The 24066-nt window shown below is 48.7% G+C and overlaps 1 protein-coding gene across 6 annotated transcripts in view; it reads left to right on the top strand.

The window, feature by feature from the left end:
- LOC119952363 (sodium- and chloride-dependent neutral and basic amino acid transporter B(0+)-like) overlaps positions 1 to 24066 on the top strand; it is a 109605-nt gene that overhangs the window by 65917 nt on the left and 19622 nt on the right. For 4 of the 6 annotated variants that reach the window (XM_038776064.1, XM_038776062.1, XM_038776061.1 and 1 more), the window contains 2 exons: positions 14287 to 14412; positions 19007 to 19125. In XM_038776064.1, coding sequence (XP_038631992.1) covers positions 14287 to 14412; positions 19007 to 19125 — 245 coding nt within the window. The remainder of the gene's footprint in view (positions 1 to 14286; positions 14413 to 19006; positions 19126 to 24066) is intronic. The other 2 variants (XM_038776059.1, XM_038776063.1) reach the window with 2 other exon arrangements.

Below are 24066 nucleotides of genomic sequence, written 5' to 3'. Positions count from 1 at the left end.
GGGCATCAGTGTGTTCACCGATCTGTGACAATCACCGGTTTGTCCAGGGGGGGGGCTGGATGGGGGCTTTCAGATATGGCAGCGGGCAGGGATTGAGAGGTTTGGGGATCTATTCATCCAGGAGGGCTTCCCAACCTTGGAGACATGAGAGGAGGAGTCTGATTTGCCGGGTGCGAACGGGTTTCGGTACCTTCAAGTGCGGGACTTTTTACGGAGGCAGATTCCAAGCTTTCCTCACCTCCCCCTGAGGGGACTACAGGATAAAATGCTCTCAAAAACAGGGGTTGGAGGTGGGAAGGTTTCGGACATATACAGGGAATTGTTAGAGTGGGAATGGGCCCCTATCAGAGAGGTGAAGAGGAAGTGGTAAGTGGAGCCCGGAGGGGAGCTGGAAACTGAATTGTGAGGAAAAAGCCTTGAAAAGGGTAAATGCATCCTCGTCCTGTGTCAGACTCGGCTTGATTCAGTTCAAGGTAGTCCACAGGGCCCACATAATGGTAGCCCGGATGAGTAGGTTCTTCGAGGAGGTGGAGGACAGATGTGGGCGGTGTGGGGGTAGCCCGGCCAACCATGTTCACATGTTTTGGGCATGTCCGAAACTGAGGGAATCCTGGCAGGGGTTTGCAGATGTTATGTCAGAAGTCCTGGAAGGTAGCGTAACCCCCGAGGCCAGAATTGACAATATTTGGGGTGTGGGGGATCGGGGGGCAAAGGGGGGGAGGGTGGCCAATATCCTGGCCTTCTCCTCCCTGGTGGCCCGGAGACGGATCTTGCTGAGATGGAGGGACTCGGAGCTCCCGCAATCAGGAGTGTGGGTCAGCGATGTGGTGCAGTTTCTCAGTCTGGAGAAAATCAAGTTCGCTCTAAGAGGATCAATACAGGGATTCACCCGGAGTTGGCAGCCGTTCATTGATTTCTTTAACAAAAATTGAACGTCAGCAGTGAGGGGGGAAAGGGAAAAGGTTGGGGGGGGGGGGGGGGAAGGAAAACAGGAGGTATGGTAATGTTAAATAAGGACAGGGAACTTAGTGTATGGGTAATTGGAGACAGGGCGGGAGAAGTGGGGGACGTGGTTTATTGTTTGTTGTTCTTTTACGGGGTATTTTGTGCATCGACCCGCGCGGTTGTTTTAGAAACGTCAACATGTTAAATTGTGAAAATTACAAATGCTTCAATAAAATATTTTCTTTAAAAAAAATCACCAGCAGTCAGCTCTCTGCGTCAAGGGGGAAAGCAGCCTATGGTCATCTGGGCCGATGGCGACTTTACTGTGGTACTGGTCTCACTCTAAAAAATGGGGGGGTTGCCTTTGGATCTACGTCGATCTTTGCCTGGAAGCCCTTTATTTTACTGAACTTAACTCATTGCGAAAGACATTCTCATACTTCTTCATTAACTCCCGTCGTCCTCCCTCCCGTAGTTGGAAGATCTCCATCCAGTTAACTTGATTACCTTGAGCCAATCACAGTCCAAATGACTTGGTCCTTGGCCTGACGCTATTGTTACTGGGAGCTGAGCGTACTCCTGCTGATAGCTTGCTGGTACTGTGGTAGCTTTATTTGATGGCTTCTCCTGTGTAAGTTGTTAGTTTTGCTGTGGTACCCCTCAAACTCAATGGCTGGACTGATTTCTGTAAATATCAGAAATCTGATACATTCTGTAAATGTATATTTCCCTATCACCATGGCAGAGGTTGCCGTGTCAATTTCCATATTTTGGTATATTTAAGAAACATGCCTCTTCATTCACCTGAGGAAGGAGCAGTGCTCCAGAAGCTAGTGATTTGAAACAAACCTGTTGGACTTTAATCTGGTGTTGTAAGACTTCTTACTGTGCTCACCCCAGTCCAACGCCGGCATCTCCACTACATATTTAAGGGCCTATCATTTATCAAAAACGTCACAGTGGTGCGGGCTACATTTCCCGCTTTCACATTGAAGAATGAGTGAACATTTACATCCGTAGTACTGGACTCTTCCATATTAAGCACTTGCTATGTGCTACTAACTGTGTTACTGGGTAGACTTGACTGACTTTCACATTGGTGCATTAAGTGACCTTTCCTGTGACAGAAAAAACATTCAGTTTCTTTATACCATAATCTATACTATACTATAATCAGCAGATTACCTCCGCACCGGTAACATTCTATTTCAATCCTAGGTGTTTAATTGGCTCTTTTAAATCTTCCTGCTCTATTCGTGGCTGTGTCTGGCGGGGGTTTACATGGCTTCTGTCCCGAAAAGGAATCAGGTACCGAGTTCTTACGTTTTAAAATTACATCATTGTATTTGACGCCAGTGCTAATTGCAGCTTCCTGCCATCACTGCTGGAACCGCACCATTTTGCGAGCTCTAAAGCCCCCATGCGCCCTTCTCAGCACTCTCCATCGCCTACGCTCTCTCCAGTGCAGTGATAGCATGGTTGAGATGTAATTCACTGACTGACCAGTAGGAGTCGCACTAGTATATAAGTGAATGTTAAAGTCAGCTGACCCCTCAGACTGGCGAGAAGTCAAAGAGAGAAGCTGCTTGTGCATGATTTTACTGTTTTTTTCATCTGTTCTCTTTTGCTATAATTTACCCATAGTGAATGTTAATAAATCGTTTATAGCTTTAACTATAAGTGTTCTTGTAATAAATAAGGCCATCGACAAGAATATTCCATCCAGCACCGTCAAAAAATTTACATGTGCCTCTGCTGATTGCACGATCTCATTATTTACCCCACAGAATAAATGATCCCTCAGCACATCATTAAGAGTGGCTCCAAAGCGCAGTGCTCTGCAATCTGCCTTAACCTGGTAATATAAGTTGCAATAGTTTCCCCAGGTGCTCTCCCAGTTAAGTTATTATTAATGCAGTATCATTGATGGCTTCGGGTGGTTCTCCATTTTCATTGTCTGAACTATCTCAGTCAATGACTTGGGGTTAGGTGTGCTTAGGGATGTGGGGCTATGTATTAAACTGTAGGCCTGGTGTCATAGCCTAGGCTCTGCTGAAGCCGAGGGCATCTGGTCTTCCAGATTCCTAGGAGAATAGTTACGCGCCCGTGAAAAGGAAGGAGCTATCTTGAGCTTCCAGTATAAAACCGCCTGGCCTAGAACCAGCCGGCTCTCACTCGGTTGGGTCTCACTTGCTTGGACTCTCTGCTTGAACTTTGAAAGAAACCTCCTGTTTAACCTCTCAACTCAATGTGCGCTCCTTCCTTTTGGTGAACATAATATCTGGGCTTCATATCCACTCTGGGTTTCAAAGATTGCCTTTCTCTTCTCCTCCTGCTCTTATTCATAGGCTTGAAAACTTAACACAAATGTTTTGTGTCCAATCCTCCAAAGAGGCATCAGAACCGATCCTCCATCATAATAATGGGATATCTGCAAGCACTCTTTTGTTTCTCAACTCAAACTAAACTTCAATGTGACTTGTGCTTTTTAAATCCTCATCGCCAATGTAATATTTCCAGTTCACCTGTGTTTATTTACATATATCTACAATGCAGAGGTCTGCAGCCTTGTGACTGGGAGGCAGCTTCGAGGATCAAACTGATACAGAAACTGACGCTTGCGGGGGTCATCCACCCTGGTCCCTGATTGGTTACCTCAGCCATGTGACCCTCTCACTCGGCGGCTCACCCCATAAAGGGGTCAAGCACCACACTCAGCCTCCCTTTCCGGTCAGTAATATCTGGATCCAATAGTTTATAACTGGGAATAATTTGATATATTCTTACAATAGTTTTCAAAAATAACTGCTGCACTAATCAACTGCTTGCAAATCTCAAGCAGGTGAAAGTTGCCATAGTCCCAGATGACCATTGGCTGTTTTCCCTTTTGAGGGGGAGAGCTGACTGATGGTAGTTTAACCTGAGGATGACCACACCTCAGAAAAGGGGCAAGGTTGAGAAGGCTTCATGAATAACCTCAGGTGTAAGCTGAAATGGAAAGCTATCAGGCGCATACAGCTTTAACCTTCTCACAATCTGTTCAGTATGAAATTAGACAATTGTTCCACTGTGCAGGCATGACAATGAAGCTTTCTCAACACTTAGACTATAGCAGCAATCCTGTTTTCAGCCCCTAGCGTATAACATACTGTCAAGGTGAGTTGGAATGTCTGGAGATCGATACTTCTCTAAATTTTCTCGAAATGTCTCCAACCCCTCCAAATCCCATCTCCAAATCCCATCTTTGTTTATACACTGGAGTTGCAATGTCACCCTAGCAGTCCTCATCACACTTGTGCAATCAACACCAAATCCAGAGGGGTAAAGACACTGAGGTCCTGACATTAACATGCCGCAGACAGGCCAGATTTTCCATTGGGTACAGAGCCTCACGCTCCCTGTCTGTCACAAAGTTATTATTCAGCGCTACAGTCTCCGGGGTGTAGCGAGAACTGACCATTTTCATACTGGGATGGAAGAGTGCAGCTACTAACTGACTCACCACTGAGATCTAAATTCCTGTTGTACATACGCATATGAAATGAAATGAAATGAAAATCGCTTATTGTCACGAGTAGGCTTCAATGAAGTTACTGTGAAAAGCCCCTAGTCGCCACATTCCGGCGCCTGTCCGGGGAGGCTGGTACGGGAATCGAACCGTGCTGCTGGCCTGCTTTATAAGCCAGCGATTTAGCCTTGTGAGCTAAACCAGCCAATGCATATTATATACATTGTATGCATATGTATATAATAATATATAATATATATATATAGCCAGTAATTAACCTTTGCATATATGACCAATGATCATTTATAAAACATAATAGGATCCGGAATCATCCAAAAGCCCTTTGAGACTGCCCTATCATTCAATAAGGAAATGCACTAACATTCACCTGGCTACCACTGCTTTGCCCAATTTGCATATTCCCTTAATGCCCAAAAATCTACTGATCTCATCCATTTCAACACGCTCATTGACGAGCACCCATAGCTCACTGTGTATGCAGTTTCAAAGATTTACAACTCCGCGGGAAGGAGTTTTTTTCTCATCTCAGTGCCTGGGCGGGATTCTCCGACGCCGCGCCGGGTCGGAGAATCCCTGGAGTGTCTCGCCAATCCCGCCCTGCCGCTCTGACGCCGGAACGCGATTCTCCGAAGATGAAAAAAACGGGCGCCCCATCACACGGAGAATCGCGGCAAGCGGTTGACAAAAGCAAAAGGTAGACAAGTGAATAAGAAAAGTGATAGGTGGAGAAACCAAGGGCAAAATTCAGACAGGGCAAAAGAGAAAATATTGGGAGCAAGACAAACAATGTGAAATAGACAAACGTACAGGCTCTGTGCCTTAATGCATGGAGCATTTGCAATAAAGTGGATGAACTAATCGCGCACATAGATTTAAATGGATATGATATATTTGGGATTACGGAGACATGGCTGCAGGGTGAACAGGGATGGGAACTGAATGTACCAGGATTCTCAGTATTTAGAAAGGACAGGCATAAAACAAAATGTGGTGGTGTGGCACTGCTGGTTAAAGAGGAAATTAACACAATAGTGAGAAAGGATATTAGCTCTGACAATGTGGAATCTGTATGGGTGCAGTTTAGAAATACCAAGGGACAAAAAACATTAGTGGGTGTAATATATAGACACCCAAACCACACTGGTAAGGTTGGGAATGGCATTAAACAAGAATTTAGTGATGTATGTAATAAGGGAATATCGGTGATCATGGATGATTTAATCTTCACATAGATTGGGCAAATCAAATTAGCCACAATGCCGTAGAGGAGGAATTCCTGGAATGTATATGGGATGGTTTTCTTGACCAATATGTGGAGGAACCAACTAGAGAGCAGGCCATCTTAGACTGGGTATTGTGTAATGAGAAGGGAAGTCATTGCCAATCTGGCTGTGCAAGACCCCTTGGGGATGAGCGACCATAACATGACAGAATTTTTTATCAAGATGGAGAGTGATGTAGTTGATTCGGAGACTAGGGTGCTGAATCTTAATAAAGGGAACTTTGAGGATATGAGGCATGAGTTGGCCCTGATAGATTGGGGAGAGTTACTTAAAGGGATAGACAATGGCAAACATTCAAGGAACGCATTGAGGAACTACAGCAACTGTTCATTCCTGTCTGGCACAAAAGCAAAGGGGGTGAGAGGGCCAATCCATGGCTTGCAAAGGAAATTAGAAATAGTATCCAATCCAAGGAAGAAGCACACAGATTGGCAAAGAAAAATAATCGGTCTGAAGATTGGGGGCAGTTTAGAATTCAGCAAAGAAGGACGAAGGGATTGATTAAGAAGAGGAAAGTACAGTACGAAAGGAAGCTTGCAGGGAACATAAAGACTGACACTAAGAGTTTCTAGAGATATGTGAAGAGAAAGAGATTGGTAAAGAGAAATGTAGGCCCCATACAGACAGAAACAGAGGAATGCACAATAAGGGACAAAGAAATGGCTGAGCAATTGAATACATACTTTGGTTCTGTCTTCACAAATGTGGATACAAATCAGATCCCAGCGTTGGAGAATGAAAGGTTTAGTGAGAGGGAAGAACTGAGTGACATCATCATTAGTAGAGAAATGGTGCTGGGAAAACTGATGGGATTGAAGGCAGATAAATCCCCAGGGCCTGAGAATCTGCATCCCAGAGTGCTTAAGGAGGTGGCTCTGGAAATAGTGGATGCATTGGTGACACCTTCCAGGATTCTATAGACTCTGGAACTGTCCCTGCAGATTGGAGGGTAGCTCACGTCAGTTAAATATTAAAAAATATAGGTCGAGAGAAAGCAGGGAATTAGGGACCAGTAAGCCTAACATTGGTAGTGGGGGAAAATGCTTGAATCCGTTATCAAAGACTTTATAGCGGAACATTTAGAAAGCAGTGGCAGGATCAGTCAGAGTCAGCATGGATTTATGAAGGGAAAATCATGCTTGACAAATCTGTTGGAATTCTTTGAAGAGGTAACCAGTAGAGTCGGCAAGGGTTGACCAGTTGATGTGGTATATTTGGACTTTCAAAAGGGACTAGTGTGCAAAATTAAAGCGCATAGGATTGGGGGAAATGTATTGAGGTGGATAGAAAACTGGTTGGCAGAGAGGAAACAAAGAGTAGGGATTCATGGGTCCTATTCAAATTGGCAGGCAGTAACCAGTGGCATACCACAGGGTTCGGTGCTGCGACCCCAGCTATTCACAATATATTTGGATTTGGATGAGGGAACAAAATGTAACATCTCAAAGTTTGCAGATGATACCAAATTAGGTGGGATGGTGAGTTGTGATGAGGATGCATGGATCCTACAGCAAGATCTGGACAGGTTGGGCGAGTGAGCAAACCAATGGCAGATGCAGTATAATTTGAATAAGTGTGAGGTTATTTATTTTGGAAGCAAAAACAGGAACGCAAATTACTACTTGAATGGTTGTAAATTGGGAGAGGAGAGTGTGCAGTGGGACCTGGGTGTCCTTGTGCACCAGTCGCTGAAGATAAGCATGCAGGTGCAGCAGACGGTAAAGAAGGCTAATGGTATGTTGGCCTTCATTGCAAGAGGTTTAGAGTATAGAAGCAGGAATGTGGTGCTGCAATTGTACAGGGCCTTGGTGAGGCTACATTTGGAGTATTGTGTGAAGTTTTGGTCTCCTTCTCTGAGGAAGGATGTTCTTGCTCTCGAGGGAATGCAGCGATTCCAGGGATGGCGATGGCGGGACTGTTATAGGAGGAGAGATTGACCAGGTTGGGATTGTTCTCACTAGAGTTTAGAAGAATGAGGGGGGATCTCATAGAGACTTATAAAATTCTAACAGGACTAGACAGGGTAGATGCTGGGAAGATGTTCCCGATGGTGGGTGTGCCCAGAACCAGGGGTCACAGTCTGAGGATTCAGGGTAAACCATTTCGGACAGAGGTAAGGAGACATTTCTTCACACAAAGAGTGGTGAGCCTGTGGAATTCATTACCACAGGACGTAATTGATGCTAAAACTTTGAATATATTCAAGAGGTGGCTGGATGTAGCACTTGGGGAGAATGGGATCAAAGGCTCTGGGGAGAAAGCAGGATTAGGCTATTAGAACATAGAACATAGAACATAGAACATAGAACAGTACAGCACAGAACAGGCCCTTCGGCCCTCAATGTTGTGCCGAGCCATGATCACCCTACTCAAACCCACGTATCCACCCTATACCCGTAACCCAACAACCTCCCCCTTAACCCTACTTTTATTAGGACACTACGGGCAATTTAGCATGGCCAATCCACCTAACCCGCACATCTTTGGACTGTGGGAGGAAACCGGAGCACCCGGAGGAAACCCACGCACACAGGGGGAGGACGTGCAGACTCTACACAGACAGTGACCCAGCCGGGAATCGAACCTGGGACCCTGGAGCTGTGAAGCATTTATGCTAACCACCATGCTACCCTGCTGCCCCATTCATCCAACTATTGAGTTGGATGATCAGCCATGATCGTGATGAATGGTGGAGCAGGCTCGAAGAGGCAACAGGCCTCCTCCTGCTCCTACCTTCTATGTATCATTGTGCCCTGCACCCGTGCCAACTTAATCAGTGTCTACCTTTCTGGCTTTACGGGCCCTATTACTAAGTCTAGGTGTTCCCCAGATGGTACAGCAGAACTGGAGGCGGACTCCTGTGACCCCTGCCCTGTGACTCGGTCTCCTTTGGCGGCCGTTTCCTGGGGCGGCCCAACCTGGATGGGGCCGGCTGCACCTCGGGTGATTGGGATGGCGTGTTCTGCCCACTGCCCACCAGATGCACCAGGGACAGTAGGGGGGGGAGTCCGAGGTGGCGCGTAGTTCTGGGACCTCCCGTGCAGGGGGACCCGGAACGGGCCGCATCCCCTCCTCCTTCCTTGGGGTGCCTGGTGGCCCCCGGGGCTCTCCATGGGACCAGGGTGCAAGTGGATCCAGAACCCAGGGCACTCCTGTCACCTGACGCTGCCAGTCCTGGAGGCCCGCACTGGTATCGACCAGGGTCTGAACGTTGGCAGCCATGGTGCTCAGGGATTCGGCCATCCCTGTCTGGCTCTGTGTTACGCCAGCCAGCACCAGGGCAATGGCGCTGATGCTCTCAGCAATGGCCTGCTGAGACCGGTCCAGGTTGTTGAGCGCCTCTGCAATTTTCAGTTGGCTCATGGCTGCCTGTGAGAGGGCAGCCCTGTCCTGGGCCGTGGAGACCTCGTGCACAAATAGCCCCTGGCCTTGCAAACTCAGACCCATGACCGACACCGTCGCCACCATTGCCTCCACCGCAGACGCCACCCGTGTGGGCCTGTGCGGCACCATTTCCTGCTCCTGGATGTGGATGCACTCCTCTACCTGCATCTGCAGGTGCTGGAAACTGGCCGTCATCCCATTCTCACGTCCCTGGGTCCCTGACTGCATCGGATCTATGGGTGGTGAGGGAATTCCAGGAACTCGGGACCCGTCTGGGCGGCAGCTGTTTGCTGGAGCCGAGCTGCCCCCGACCGTCCGGCCCCTCGGCTGCTCCTACCTCCACCTGCTGTACCGGAGCGGCTGTGTGGTGCGCAGCAGTTAGTGTCCCAGGAGCTTCATCACTAAATTGGCCAACCGAGGTGAGAGTCTCTGCAGTGGCGGAGGGTGTGGGAGACAGCTGTGACGCAACCTCGGTGTCTTCATCGGACCTGTGGTCGGGGGTCCCCTCGGGTGCGGTGTCCTGTCTGTCCATCCCCTCCGTGTTGGTGTCGTGTTGTGTTCTTTCATGTCTGTCTGTCCTCTATGTGCTTGTGTCCTGTGTCGATGTGTTGTGTCTGTCTGTCCCCTGTGTACTGGTGTCCTGGGTTGTCATGTCGTCACTGGACTGGGCCGGAGGGCTGTTGTAGGAGCTGCCCTCCCCATCGCTGCTCGAGTCCCTGTGGGCGGTGTACGCCTGATGGGCCCGGTCGACCTGCGTCGGCTGGCCGGCCAGGCGCGTGGCGCGGGCGGAGTCTACCAGGTGGGCCTGGTTGATCTGTGTCGGTTGGCCAGCCAGGTGCTGGGTGCGGGCGGAGTCTGCCAGGTGGGCCTGGTTGATCTGTGTCGGTTGGCCAGCCAGGTGCTGGGTGCGGGCGGAGTCTGCCAGGTGGGCCTGGTCGGTCGCCGTGTGACCCTGCAAGACACAATACACCATCATGGTTAGGCAGGAGGTCAGGGGTGTGGGTTGCGGTAAGGGCTGAGGGGCGAGTATTGAGGGGAGAGTGCTGAGGGGAATGGACTGAGGGGAGAGTGCTGAGGGGAATGGGCTGAGGGGAGAGTGCTGAGGGAAGAGTGCTGAGGGGCGAGTGCTGAGGGGAGAGTGCTGAGGGAAAAGGGTTGAGGGGAGAGTGCTGAGGGGAGAGGGCTGAGGCAAAAGGGCTGAGGGGAGAGGGCTGAGGGAAAAGGGTTGAGGGGAGAGGGCTGAGGGGAGTGGGGTGAGGGGCGAGGGCTGAGGGGAGTGGGGTGAGGGGCGAGGGCTGAGGGAAGAGGGCTGAGGGGAGAGGGCTGAGGGGAGAGGGCTGAGGAAAGAGGGCTGAGGGGAGAGGGCTGAGGGGAGAGGGAAGAGGGCTGAGCTCAGGGGATTGGGCTGAGGGGAGAGGGCTGAGGGGAGAGGGCTGAGGGGAGTGGGCTGAGGGGAGAGGGCTGAGGGGAGAGGGCTGAGGGAAAAGGGCTGGGGGAGAGGGCTGAGGGAAGAGGGCTGAGGGAAGAGGGCTGAGGGAAGAGGGCTGAGGGAAGAGGGCTGAGGGGAGAGGGCTGAGGGGAGAGGGCTGAGGCAAGAGGGCTGAGGGAAGAGGGCTGAGGGAAAAGGGCTGGGGGAGAGGGCTGAGGGAAGAGGGCTGAGGGGAGAGGGCTGAGGGGAGAGGGCTGAGGCAAGAGGGCTGAGGGAAGAGGGCTGAGGGAAAAGGGCCAAGCAGGGGGGATCTCACTTGGTTGCACGCCCCCGATCTCGGCATGGGCAATCTCCCGGTCCTCAGGTGCACCAGCTATGCCCAGTGCCCGCTGCTCGTGCGCGGTGAGGGGCCATAAGTCGGGTTCGCCCCCTCCGGTTTGGGCCCGCTCTCGTTGGTTATGGGCACCCTTCTCCTGGGGTGGGGGGGGGGCACACAAACAACAGCATTGTTACGCGCCCCAATGCATACAGCGCGGCAGTTGGGTTTATTTTGGAATGGGTGCACAGGGCACACAGCCAACTTGCATGGTTGGCTGCAGCCATGTGGGTCATGGCTGTGGTTGTATCGTCCCCCATGGGAGGGGATGGGTGTCACATGTGTGGGGGGTAAAGGGGTTGGTGCCAAAGGCACATTGCTGGGTACACCCTGGCTGCCCTGAGTAGGTCGTTCATCTTTACACTGCTCGCCAGTCCTGGGTGTCACTGCGATGGCACTGACGGCCACGCCCACCTCCCTCCACAGTCACCGGATCAGGTTGGTTGGGACCCTCTGTCTGGGTCTCCTCGAGGGTGTCCAGGCGCGTCTCCAGGTCGTGGTCCGTGAACCGGGGCGGCGCTCGGCGTGGCACCATCTTGCTCTGTTGGCAGTCTGTGCACTCGCGTCGCCTTAAGTGCTCCACGGCGCCGCGTCGATTGCGTGGCACTACTTCGCTGGCGCTGCGTCTCTGATGCTCCTCTGCGGCCACGCCCCCGCGCTTTCCGCCGCGCCCGTATTTGCCCCTGTGTGGACCGGAGAATGGGGCCTCGAAATGACCGTTGACGCCGGCCCGCAGCACTCCCGTTTTGACACTGGCATCAACACTTTGCCGATGTATGGGAGAATCCCGCCCCCTTATCCTTACGGTGGAATTTTCAGGTCCCACCCTCCGCCAGTTCATCCAGTTTTACCAAAATTCTATTTTGTTGGGCCGTCGAATCTCCCGCTATGACAGGGCCGGAATATCCCGAGCCTAGTCTTAAACTCTACAGCCAGAGGAGTCAACTCCTTAGCTTCAATCCTGCCACGTTCTCCATCAGCACTCAAGGAACACGACACCATCCAGGACAAAGTCATCAACATGATGGCTACCGCATTGGCCACCTTTACTCCAACATTTACTCACTCTACCACCGCTGCAGTGACAGCAGTGTGCACCATGGACAAAATTGAGGGATATGGGGAGGGTGAAATTGGAGGGATGGAAATCCACCCCCCCCCCCCCCCCCCCCCCCACCACCCACCCCCATCCCCGTGTTTGTGTCCCCCCCTGACCATACAGCAATTTTACGCTGGGGCGGGCAAGGCCTTGGCGGAAAAGCCCACCATTGTCGCAATTGAGACCCTTAAGTCACAAATAAATGGCCACTTAATGGCCGCTTGCTACCTTGCCCCAATTTTTAGGCTGACAGGAAAATTGAACCTCCATGGGAGAAGCCAGAAAGATAGCTGAAGTACATTTTGGGGAGGAAGAGCCCCCACTTGAAGCCCCCATCTACGTCGAGTTACCCCTCCCCACTTCAGGTCCGATGGCTTCCTCACTTCCCTACCCAGCACTCTCTCGGCCAAGACCCTGATCGCCCTTCTCAGGCCCCGCTCCTTAGGTCTTCTCTACCCTCCTTGATGTTACCTGGGCCTTTTGTTCCTGAACTGTCTCTGATATTTTGTTGAGCGACCTCTCCAGTCTACTGCAGCGCTGTTGCTGCAGGATGTGGGAAGTTGCCAGTCAATCGGATCCACAAGCAGCTCTCTGAGGAGAGATATCCGAGCGAGGGGCGGAAGTCCTGCCTGCAGCCATTCAATACCAGTTTAGTGTTCACAGGCTGAGGGACAGCCAGAGTAGGCGGGGATGTGCTCCTTGTCAACTCTTCAGATGGCAGGAAACAAGAGTCCACCAGCCAAAGAATTCACGCCATTGTTCCAGGAGGCTGAGACAGCCCATGCCAACTGAGGCAGTGTTGTAAACTCTGTGCTGGGGCCTCCTTCATGTTTGAGCTCCAGCCATCTTGAAGATCAGCATTTGCTGAGACAATTGCAGCCACTGCTATTTTTCTGTAGATAACTGTAAGAAATATTTAATGCACAAGAATCAGATGGCATGATTTAACGTGCAAAAAATAGAATCCCATTTTGGTGCCTGGGGCGCTGAAAATGACCCCGCTATTTAACAGCACCTACCTCACTTCCTGCACCGACAAACTGAGGAGAATATTGGGGTGGCATTTAAAAATGGTGTCTGATCTTTTGACGCCTCTCGGAATCCCCACTGCTGCCTCCGCAGCCCCCACTGCCCCAAATTATCTCTTACGGTGTGCTCGAATCATCACTCACCCCAGGGCAGGGCAGCCCCAGGCCTATTCCCTGATACAGGCAACCTGGCACCTGGGCTCATTGGCACTGCCAACCTGGCACACTGGGGACCTCGGATGGCCTGGGTGATCCCCCCAGGTGCTGATACGCTTGGTCCACATTTGTGTGGACAAGTGCTAAATGGTGCCACTGCAAGTTCTCCCAGTTCCCGGACCTCGGGACAATCAGGTGCAGACAGATTTAAATGAGCCGAATAGCTCAATTAAAGAAATGAATCTGAATCTGACTCAGTGAGGGCGAGATCCAGATTGTGAGCATCATGAATCTCACGAGATAAGGGCAGCACGGTGGCCTAGTGGTTAGCACAACCGCCTCACGGCGCTGAGGTCCCAGGTTCGATCCCGGCTCTGGGTCACTGTCCGTGTGGAGTTTGCACATTCTCCCCGTGTCTGCGTGGGTTTCACCCCCACAACCCAAAAATGTGCAGAGTAGGTGGATTGGACACACTAAATTGCCCCTTAATTGGAAAAAATAATTGGGTAATCTAAATTTATAAAAAAAAAAAAAATGAATCTCACGAGATTTAACGCCCTCGTCTCGTCATCGAGTCGGACACAACAAGGCCATTGGATCGCGTCCTGGGTCTCGTAAATGGAAACTACCTTGTTCTCTACCTTGTTCTCTACCTTGTTCTCCATCACAGACATTACCCACCTTGATAAGAAGAAATCACAAAATAATGTGGGCAATATGTAGTAGGTCTAAATAACAAATCTGGGTCGGCGCAGGCTTGGTGGGCCGAAGGGCCTGTTCTTGTGCTGTAATGTTCTTTGTTCTAAAACATAAATACTGAATAAAATGTTGTCCATTTTAATGAACTAGAGTGTAAATCAATTGATGGATTTTAAATAACATTGTAGGTAGCAGATGGTGAGCCATGATAGAATGGCGAAGCAGACTCGATGGGCCGAATGGCCTAATTTTGCTCCGCTATCTTATGAACGTATGAAATAAATAAATACTATCAGTTTTCAGTATTTTTCTTGCAAGCACCAATAATTTTATAATTTCACTGTTATCCATTGTTTAGGTTTCGGTTTGGCTTTCATCGCCTACCCAGAGACTCTTGCACAGTTGCCATGGGCACCTTTGTGGTCTGCTTTATTTTTCTTCATGTTGGTTACTCTGGGACTCAGCACTCTGTTTGCAGGTTTCGGTAAGAGTGACATTGCTTTATTTTACTACTCTCTCTCTCCATTTTTATGAAAAGGAAGTCATATAAACCAAGGAATGTGATTGGGTGTTAATTGGTGGGCAATCCCAGTGCTGCTGATAATGCACGCTTCTGATGAGGCCAGTGCCAGCACCATGGGGAATTAGTCTTCCAGCGTCATTTATATGTTCCAAGTTTGCAATTGGCTACACCACGTACAGCTCCAGAGGGAGCTTGCCAATCCCAGGAGAACGGAGATCGGATGTGAGCAGAACCTGGGAGTGCAAAATGTGTCTCATGGCTTCGTAATGAGTTACATGGGACAAAAATTTTAACTTATCTTTCGAGAGGGCTGTAGCTGTCCCTGGAACAACCATTAGTCGACCTCCAAGTCCCTGAGAATATTACAGCAGTGTGCTTGTAATGTACTGGAGTCATTCACTTGACTAACACATTTTTAAAAAATTTAGAGTGCCCAATTATTTTTTTCCAATTAAGGGGCAATTTAGAATGGCCAATCCACTTAACCGTGCATCTTTGGGTTGTGGGGGTGAAACCCACACAGATACAGGGAGAACGTGCAAACTCCACGGGATTCGACCCCAGGTCCTCAGCGCCGTAGTCCCAATGCTAACCACTGCACCACATGCAGCCCTGACTAACACATTTGACCAACACCCTGTGTGAAGGCAGCCTCAAGAAGCCAATGGGACTGTTGTTTTACATATGCAAAGAACTTAACAGCAGTTTCAGGCCAGGTCGTGAACACCTAAACAGGGACTTTCAATGACAAGCTGACAGCTCACTTGCTGAATGGACATCGCTGTTTTCCATGCAAGCCCCTCTTACACCCATTTCATGCCTGTAAAATTAGTGCGACAAATTTCAACACCAGAGTCTCAGGTTGATAACATAGGTGTGAAATTACAGTATTGTTAGTGGATGAATGTGTAATGTTTCTTTGGGACAGTCTGCTCGTTATTTTAATTACCTGTGCATTTTAAATAGGCTAACATCTGCATTTAAATAAGAGCCATACATATATCACCCCATAACCTGGAAGAATTTCTAGTCGTATTTCATTTCGGAGGTTTCTCACCCCTGAACCAGGAGGTTGAGCGTTCATTTCGAGCTGATCTATTCCCCAGACATTGTTATTGCCTCCCTCCCTATAAATATCAGGATCAAACCCCATATTCAAATCAATCGGACGTGCCGACTTTTGAGGCATTTTGGCATTCAGCAATTGTAATCCAATTTGTTTAATATAGAAAAATTCTAATTGCATGATAGCGGCACGGTAGAATTGTGGATAGCACAATCGCTTCACAGCTCCAGGGTCTCAGGCTCGATTCCGGCGTGGGTCACTGTCTGTGCGGAGTCTGCACATCCTCCCCGTGTGTGCGTGGGTTTCCTCCGGGTGCTCCGGTTTCCTCCCACAGTCCAAAAATGTGCAGGTTAGGTGGATTGGCCATGATAAATTGCCCTTAGTGTCCAAAATTGCCCTTAGTTTGTGTGGGGTTACTGGGTTATGGGGACAGGGTGGAAGTGTTAACCTTGGGTAGGGTGCTCTTTCCAGGAGCCGGTGCAGACTCGATGGGCCAAATGGCCTCCTTCTGTACTGTAAATTCTATGAAACTATGATAGAGGCCAATCCATTCAGCCCAGCCCAACTGTGTCAGTGCCATCTCTTTAGCTGTTGTTATCCAGTCTGATCCGTTGCCCCGCCCACTCCATAAGTGGAATTTTTCTGGTCCCACAGAGATGGTTCTGGAGGCGAGCTTGGGGGAAAAATTAGAAAATCTTTTATTGGAAATCTCCCTGACTTGATCCCACCTCCTAAAACTCTTGCTAGAGACAAAGTCTGACTGCCATCAGCTACCAGCCTGACTGGCAGCGGTGGGTAACATATTAGTAGTCATTAAATATCCATTTGGGGGCTGCTGTTAACTAATTTAATTTTCCCACCTAAGCTTTTAGCATTCTTCCTTTTCAGTTACTGATACAATTTTGTTTTTACTGATCCACAATCTCTTTCCCAAAATTCATTTGTGGTAAAACAATTCTAATTCTATTTTTTTTTAATTTTTAATGTACCCAATTCATTTTTTCCAATTAAGGGGCAATTTAGCATGGCCATCTACCTAGGGGGAATGTGCAGACACTCACGGACAGTGACCCAGGGCCGGGATTGAACCTGGGACCTCAACACCATGAGGCAGCAGTGCTAACCACTGCGCCACCGTTCTTATTCTAATGTTCATAATATTTCACCTAACCTCGCCCGTTGAACTTTTCGTGATCATTCTCCATCTATATTCCTATATTAATGAACAATTTAATAGCCACTAACACAATCTGTCATAATTTCCTGTTATTATTAGTTTAGAATTCTTCCTCAACTTCCCTCAATCTTTCTTGATTCCTGAAAAAGCCTCAATTTTCCAAACCTTTCTTTATGACCGTCAAATAAAACACTGCAGATCCTAGAAAATCTGAATTAAAAGCGGAAAGTGCTGGCAGATCTTACAGCATCTTTGGAGAGAGAAGCAGAGTTGGCTCTGTTTCTCTCTCCACAGATACTTCCAAACCGACTGGGTTTTTCCAACACTTTCCGTTTTTACCTCAAATTCAGGGCATCATCCTGATCCAGCTTCTTTGTATACTTTCTCACTGGCTTCAATATCTTGCTGACAGTGGGACTGCCAGTGCTACACATTTCCACTTTTGTCCGAAACAATGTCCTTTAGAAATGTTTGCACTTCCTACTTATATGTAGTACCGAGTGTAAAAGTCCAGAGTAATTTTCACGGCCATTTTAATCCATATACCACCTTTAAAGATCTCTATCTGATCCCTGGATCTCTTTATATTTTGGGAGGTGGGGATGTAGTGGTATTGTCACTGAATTATTAATCCAGAGATCCAAGCAATGTTCTGGGGGCCCTAGTTCAAATCCCGCACAGCAGATTGAATCCAATTTGCCTTGAATTAAATGTCTAACGATGACCATAAAACCATTGTCATTAAAAACCTCATCTGACTTACTAATTCCCTTTGGGGAAGGAACCTGTTGTCCTTCTGATCTCCATGTGACTCCGAACCCACAGCAATGTGATTGATTCCCAAAGGCCCTTCAGTCCAGGGGCAAATAGGGATGGGCAATCATCCATATTGATAACAATCTCACTATGGATTGTGTGAAGCAGTCAATTCCATAACCCTTTATTCTGACATTGGTTAATATTCTGCTGACTGGGGTTCATGAAGAGTTGGTCTCTGGAATTCACACCAGGAAAAGCTGCAGCAGCAAAGACATTTAGTGAATGGTTGGAAGCCATTCGTTGTGACCTCTGTCTTAAATCCTGATTTGATTTAGATTTTCTTCTACGAAAGGAAGGAGTTTCTAGTATCTGAAATGCCCATCTCGCTGCTTTGAGATAACACACGCAATAAAGGTGTGAGTCCCAACCCCATTTTGGGGCTCAGGGACTGGTTTAGCACAGTGGGCTAAGACAGCTGGCTTGTAATGCAGAACGAGACCAGCAGCATGGTTCAATTCCCATTCCAGCCTCCCCGAACAGGTGCCGGAATGTGGAGACTAGGGGCTTTTCACAGCAACTTCATCGAAGCCTACTTGTGACAATAAGCGATTATTATTATTGTTCTGCGTGGATATTGTTTATTCAATTTCAACCCTCGTTCTGATTGCTTCCTCATCTATTTGGTGCAGAGTTAATCCATTGACGGATGGCTTTAACTCTCCAAGTGAGAGTACGACTGAGTCTCCCACTCGGGGCCATTGTTTGGAACGTCGCTTCTCCCTGAAACATCTTGCTGGGTACACGGAAGCAAGCTTTTTCCTCCAATTCTCCTTTTCATCCTCCTTATTACAGCTCCCAGCGTCCTGCAGGAAAGGTTGAGATGCCCTCTCATCAATGGCATTTGGCCTTCTGTCCTCTTGTTTCCTAAATCATTCAAGGATGTTGGCATCGCTGGCTGGGCCAGAATTTATTGTCCATCCCTAGTTACCCTTGAGTGGCTTGCTCGTCCTTTTGAGAGTCAACCACATTGCAGTGGGCCTGGAGTCACATGTAGGCCAAACCAGTTAAGGACCCCAGATTTCCTTCCTTAAAAGGACATCAGTTAACCAGATGGGGTTTTTTTTTATCAACAACGGTTTCATTGTCATCATTACACTTTTGATTCCAGAATTTTTTATTGAATTCAAATTTCACCACGTGTTGTAGTGCTGCAACACTGACCCCTCGAGTTTGCTGCAAATGGTTTGAAAGAACTGCATGAGAACAGAGATTCTGAAGTTCTCAATCTGCCCCAGCAGGGGGAGATCATCAGATTCCTGCTCCTGGCACAAACAGAGCTTAAGCACAAGCAAACGTTGTACTGTACAGTAGTGATATTCTGCTTTGTAATCTTATAATGGGCAGACTTCCCTCCAGTGTTACAAAGAGTGGAGAGGAATCCAACCCTAACTACTCCTCTGGTCAGGGGCTTTCATGTATCCCATGGTGGGTTTTCCTGAGACTGTGTGCATTATTTATTAATAACTGATTTCATTGAACTTTTATTTAATCAGAAGCAATTATAACAACCCTGCTGGACCAGTTCCCCACGTTTCTGCGACCAAAGCGCCTTTATCTGATAATGGGTGTTTGGTTTTCATTATATATCCTTGGTCTCGAATGTGTAACACAGGTAAGTTGCCCTTTAATCGTTTGCTATGTTTCTGTGTCGTGCTGACTACGGAACCAGAAATCGCACAGGGTTCAGTGGTAAAGAAAGAGATTGTATTTTGGCCCGTTTTTTTCTTCCATTTGTTTAATATTGCGCACTGGGTATGGGATTAGCATATCCTTCCTCATCGCTGTTACTAAATGCAGAGCCTGTTTAAAGAGATGGATCTTAGTTTAATTAATGGGCTGTGAATTCGATTTATCAGCGGGATAGATAGATAGAACAGTACAGCACAGAACAGGCCCTTCGGCCCTCGATGTTGTGCCGAGCAATGATCACCCCCGAGCAATGATCACCCTACTCAAGTCAACCTATCCACGTAACCCAACAACCCCCCCCCCCCCAATTAACCTTATTTTTTAGGACACTAAGGGCAATTTAGCATAGCCAATCAACCTAACCCGCACATCTTTGGACTGTGGGAGGAAACCAGAGCACCCGGAGGAAACCCACGCACACACGGGGAGGACGTGCAGACTCCGCACAGACAGTGACCCAGCCAGGAATCGAACCTGGGACCCTGGAGCTGTGAAGCATTTATGCTAACCACCATGCTACCATGCTACCATTATTTGCAATTGTTTCTTTCAGTGAAGGGATGATCACTTGCAGTAAGTTGCAGTCTTCATGTTTGTTTCAGTCGGTTAGTAACACTCACCACTCAAATCAGAAGATTGAGGCAAGGGTTCGAGTGTATGCAGACATCCTTCAACACAGACACAGTGAATGGCAATCTGAAGGCAAAATGCTTGAGACAATTAAGAAATGAAAAATGAAAATGATAATCACTTATTGTCACAAGTAGACTTCAAATGAAGTTACTGTGAAAAGCTCCTAGTCGCCACATTCCAGCGCCTGTTCGGGGAGGTTGGTATGGGAAAAGCAGAAACAAGCTGTTGTGAAGATAGGATGTTAGCAATCACTTAATGGTTTTAATAAAGATGAATTAAATGACCTTCCTGAGACATAAATATAGGGCGCGATTCAGCGACCACGTTGTGCCGAACAAATTTCTGGCCATGCTGGGTGAATGTAGAAATGGAGAAAATAGGAGCAGGAAGAGGCCAGGTGAGGGCAAAATTGAGATCTGCGCCTGGCGCAAACTATTTAGCAAGTCACCCGGCTTGATCCTGATGGTGTGTTCTGAATCTCACCCAAAAATGGCAAGACTATCATTAACCCTAATTTGCGTTCACTTCATGGAATCATAGAATTTACAGTACAGAAGGAGGCCATTCGGTCCATCGAGTCTGCACCGGCTCTTGGAAAGAGCACCCTACCCAAGCCCACACCTCCACCCTATCCCCATAACCCAATAACACCACCCAACACTAAGGGCAATTTTGGACACTAAGGGCAATTTATCATGGCCAATCCACTTAACCCGCACATCTTTGTGACTGTGGGAGGAAACCGGAGCACCCGGAGGAAACCCACGCACACACGGGGGAGGATGTGCAGACTCCGCACAGACAGTGACCCAAGCCGGAATTGAACCTGGGCTCCTGGAGCTGTGAAGCAATTATGCTATCCACAATGCTACCGTGCTGCCCCATTAGTGAGATTAAAGTTGAATTTAATCAACTCCCAGGAATTTCCCGATTCCCCAGCGGAAAGTCAAGCGGGCGTCGTTTAGTACTCGTTTTCAAAAACGTGAAATTGGCACAATGGCTGCTGAGGTGGTGAGGAGGTAAGTAGCCATTTCTATTTTTGGGCATACAGATCAAGTGCCCCAGAAGTCGGGCGGGGGGGCGTACCCTTCAGAGGGAATGGCTTGGTCGGAGGGATATGGCGTTCCAGGTTGGGGGTCACCCTGGGCCAGGGGGGTGAATAGTTTTGCATGTGCAGCCTGTCTGTCCAACCAAACTGACCCAGGACAGAGCCCTGTTACAGTTTCTGTCATGAGTCAAATTCACCCCCTTTGGCCGTGAGCAGCCTCTCGCTGCACAGTTGAAGGCTATTTCAAATGAGGAATTAGCCTAGTTTGTTGTGAGAGCTTCACGCTGCTCAACTCTCAAGTGCTTCCTCAAAGGCACAGGTGGCCTGTATCAGAAAATGATTAGTGCATTGCATGTCCAAAAAACTTTGATACCAAAACAGCACCAAGGTTCCAGGTTCAATTCCCAGCTTGGTCATCGTCTGTGTGGAGTCTGCATGTTCTCCCCGTGTTTACATGGGTTTCCTCCGCCTACTCCGGTTTCCTCCCACAAGTTCTGAAAGACATGCTGTTAAGTGAATTGGACATTCTGAATTCTCCATCTATGTACCCGAACAGGCACCGGAGTGTGGCAACTAGAGGCTTTTCACAGTAACTTCATTCCAGTGTGAATGTAAGCCTACTTGTGACAGTAATAAAGATGATTATCATTACTCTAGGAGCATCAGCAGTATAGAGGCAGCTGCCAACAATCAAACAGTGAAGAGCAGGGTTTCAAGATTGAGGATCCTCCCATGGCCAAAGGATAGTGGATGAGCGGAAGGCAGCTGAACACGAGCTGCCTAATGTTCCTGGCAGAGGTCTGGGGTCAGGGGGCTCCGGACGTGACTGTGGTGACTGTGCAGAGCGAGGTTTGCCAGCACATACTGACTCACTGGCTGGCACTCTGAGAGAAAGCGGGACTGTCATGTGTAAAGGTGGGGGAGGCTTGGGAGATATGAGAATCCCGGGATGGAAGACCTAACTGATTCTCCGTCTCTCTCTTTCTCCTATTCCTTCCAGATAAAACAATGTTTTGCTGGTGTGGATGGCGCGGAGGCTGCCCTCACTGTGTTTGTGGCAGATGATTAAAGCAGCAACGCTAACACAGGTCGGAGGTGAAGGGGTCCGCTACACCCCCTGACGGTCTGGTCACCCTTCAGGCTGAGGAAGGACCCAGAAGGCGAGTCCAGTGACAACACAAGTTGTGCAGACATTGTTGGTCCTCTCATGAGCTAATGGACAGCATATGGGGCAGAAGACTGTGGCCTCGTAGACATGGCAGCCATTAGAGGAGGTGGACACCTTCCCACGGTGGCCGTAAATATCACAGCAGCCCTAAACATGTATGCTACCGGGTCATTCTAGGGATTGAGCGGGGAGCTGTGTGGCATATCACAATATTCCACTGCAAGTGCATCCAGCAGGTGATGATTGCTCTGTATGCCCAGGCATTATACTATATCAACTTCGACCTGCACCAGGCTCATCAACACGCCCAGACTGCAGGAGTTGTTGCTATCACTGGGGTATCCCAGGTCTAGGGGGAGATTGATGGCACACATGTGATAGGGTGGACAGCGAGAGCCTTCTCCCGCGGATGGAGGTGGCTAGCACGAGGGGACATGGCCTTAAATTGAGGGGTAATAGATATAGGACAGAGGTCAGAGGTGGGTTTTTTTACGCAAAGAGTGGTGAGACCGTGGAATGCCCTACCTGCAACAGTAGTGAACTCGCCAACATTGAGGGCATTTAAAAATTTATTGGATAAGCATATGGATGATAAGGGCATAGTGTAGGTTAGATGGCCTTTAGATTTTTTCCATGTCGGTGCAACATCGAGGGCCGAAGGGCCTGTACTGCGCTGTATCGTTCTATGTTCTATGTCTCACTGCACACCGATGAATCAGAGAGCGCTGTGGCCATCAATAATGGCCGCCCGTAAAGGATAAAGGGAATTGTGGTCAAGTCAGGATGCAGATAGTGCACAGCCTCTGTGTATTGAGCAAAGGAAAACCAAACCGAATTGAAACTTGCACCTGTTAAAGTTCAATCACCGATTTCCACAGGACAATAGACTAAAATTAAGGAATAGCAACAGGAGCACATGCCCCAGTGCCACCTCCCTTAATTTGGAAAGGCCTACGCACTTGGACAATAACGACTAGGACCCGCCTAGCCATCAAGGTACCCACCCCTAATTGGCCGGTATCGACCAGAGTGATGGAGACCCTATCGATCCATTGGATTCTGAGTTAACCCCACCCAAAAGTACGTGAAAGAGAAGAAGGATAAGAAACCCTGCACACCAGGGATCAGCCTTTTTTGGGACCGGCCTGTGCCCACACCAACTGCAGCATAACAACCAGCCAAGCTCAAGACCAGCGATCCCCACCTGAGAGAGATGAGCCGCAGCCGAGACGAGCCGGATGACTTCCAGCCGACACATGTGGGGACTCAGATAAAGACCTTATCTACCTGCACAGAGCTGGTCATCCAGAAGTTAAGTAAAGGTCATCTTAGTTGATAGGTGTAGTTTAATACATAGCCGCAAACTGTCTTTGAACTAACATACTGGTTGTGTGGTCATTTGGTCAATACAAGAAACATACTGGGGCTTGTGGTTTGTTAATAAAGTGGCAACAGCTCACTATATTAACAGGAAGGGATACCGCTCCCTGAAAGTTCAGATTGTGTGCCTGCTACCCTGAGAGCGTGCGTGACCGGTATATCTTGGGGAATGCCGAGATCTTTGATGTCTTCGAGGACCACCCAACAATGATGGGTTGGTGGAGGACAAGAGATACCCGCTGAGGTCAAATTGATGATACACGTATGGAGGCCTAAGGTCAAGGCGAAGGCCCTTTCCAATGAGACCCACGCTGCTGCTCGTGCTGTCATTGAGCAGTTCAACTGTCTGCTAAAGATGCAGTTCTAAAGCCTTGACCTCGTTGGCGGTGCCCTACAGTGTACCCCCAGAGGTTCTCCCACTTTGGTGTGGTCTGCTGTGCCCTGCACAATCTGTCACAACAGTGGGACAACATGCTGGAGGAGGAGGAGGCAGAGAGGCATGCAAGCTCACCTGAGGAGGAGGTGGCAGACCAGGAGGGACTGAAGGCCAAACCCGAGGAGGAGGTGAAGGATAGAGGACAGGCTCCAGTGAGGAGGACCAAGGAGGCACTCATTCTCTCCAGATTCTCTTAGGA

Source organism: Scyliorhinus canicula, chromosome 17 (assembly GCF_902713615.1).
Source record: "Scyliorhinus canicula chromosome 17, sScyCan1.1, whole genome shotgun sequence".
Classification (NCBI taxonomy): Eukaryota; Metazoa; Chordata; class Chondrichthyes; order Carcharhiniformes; family Scyliorhinidae; genus Scyliorhinus; species Scyliorhinus canicula.
The sequence above is the reverse complement of the archived record's forward strand: the minus strand, read 5'-3'. Positions and strand labels throughout refer to the sequence as shown.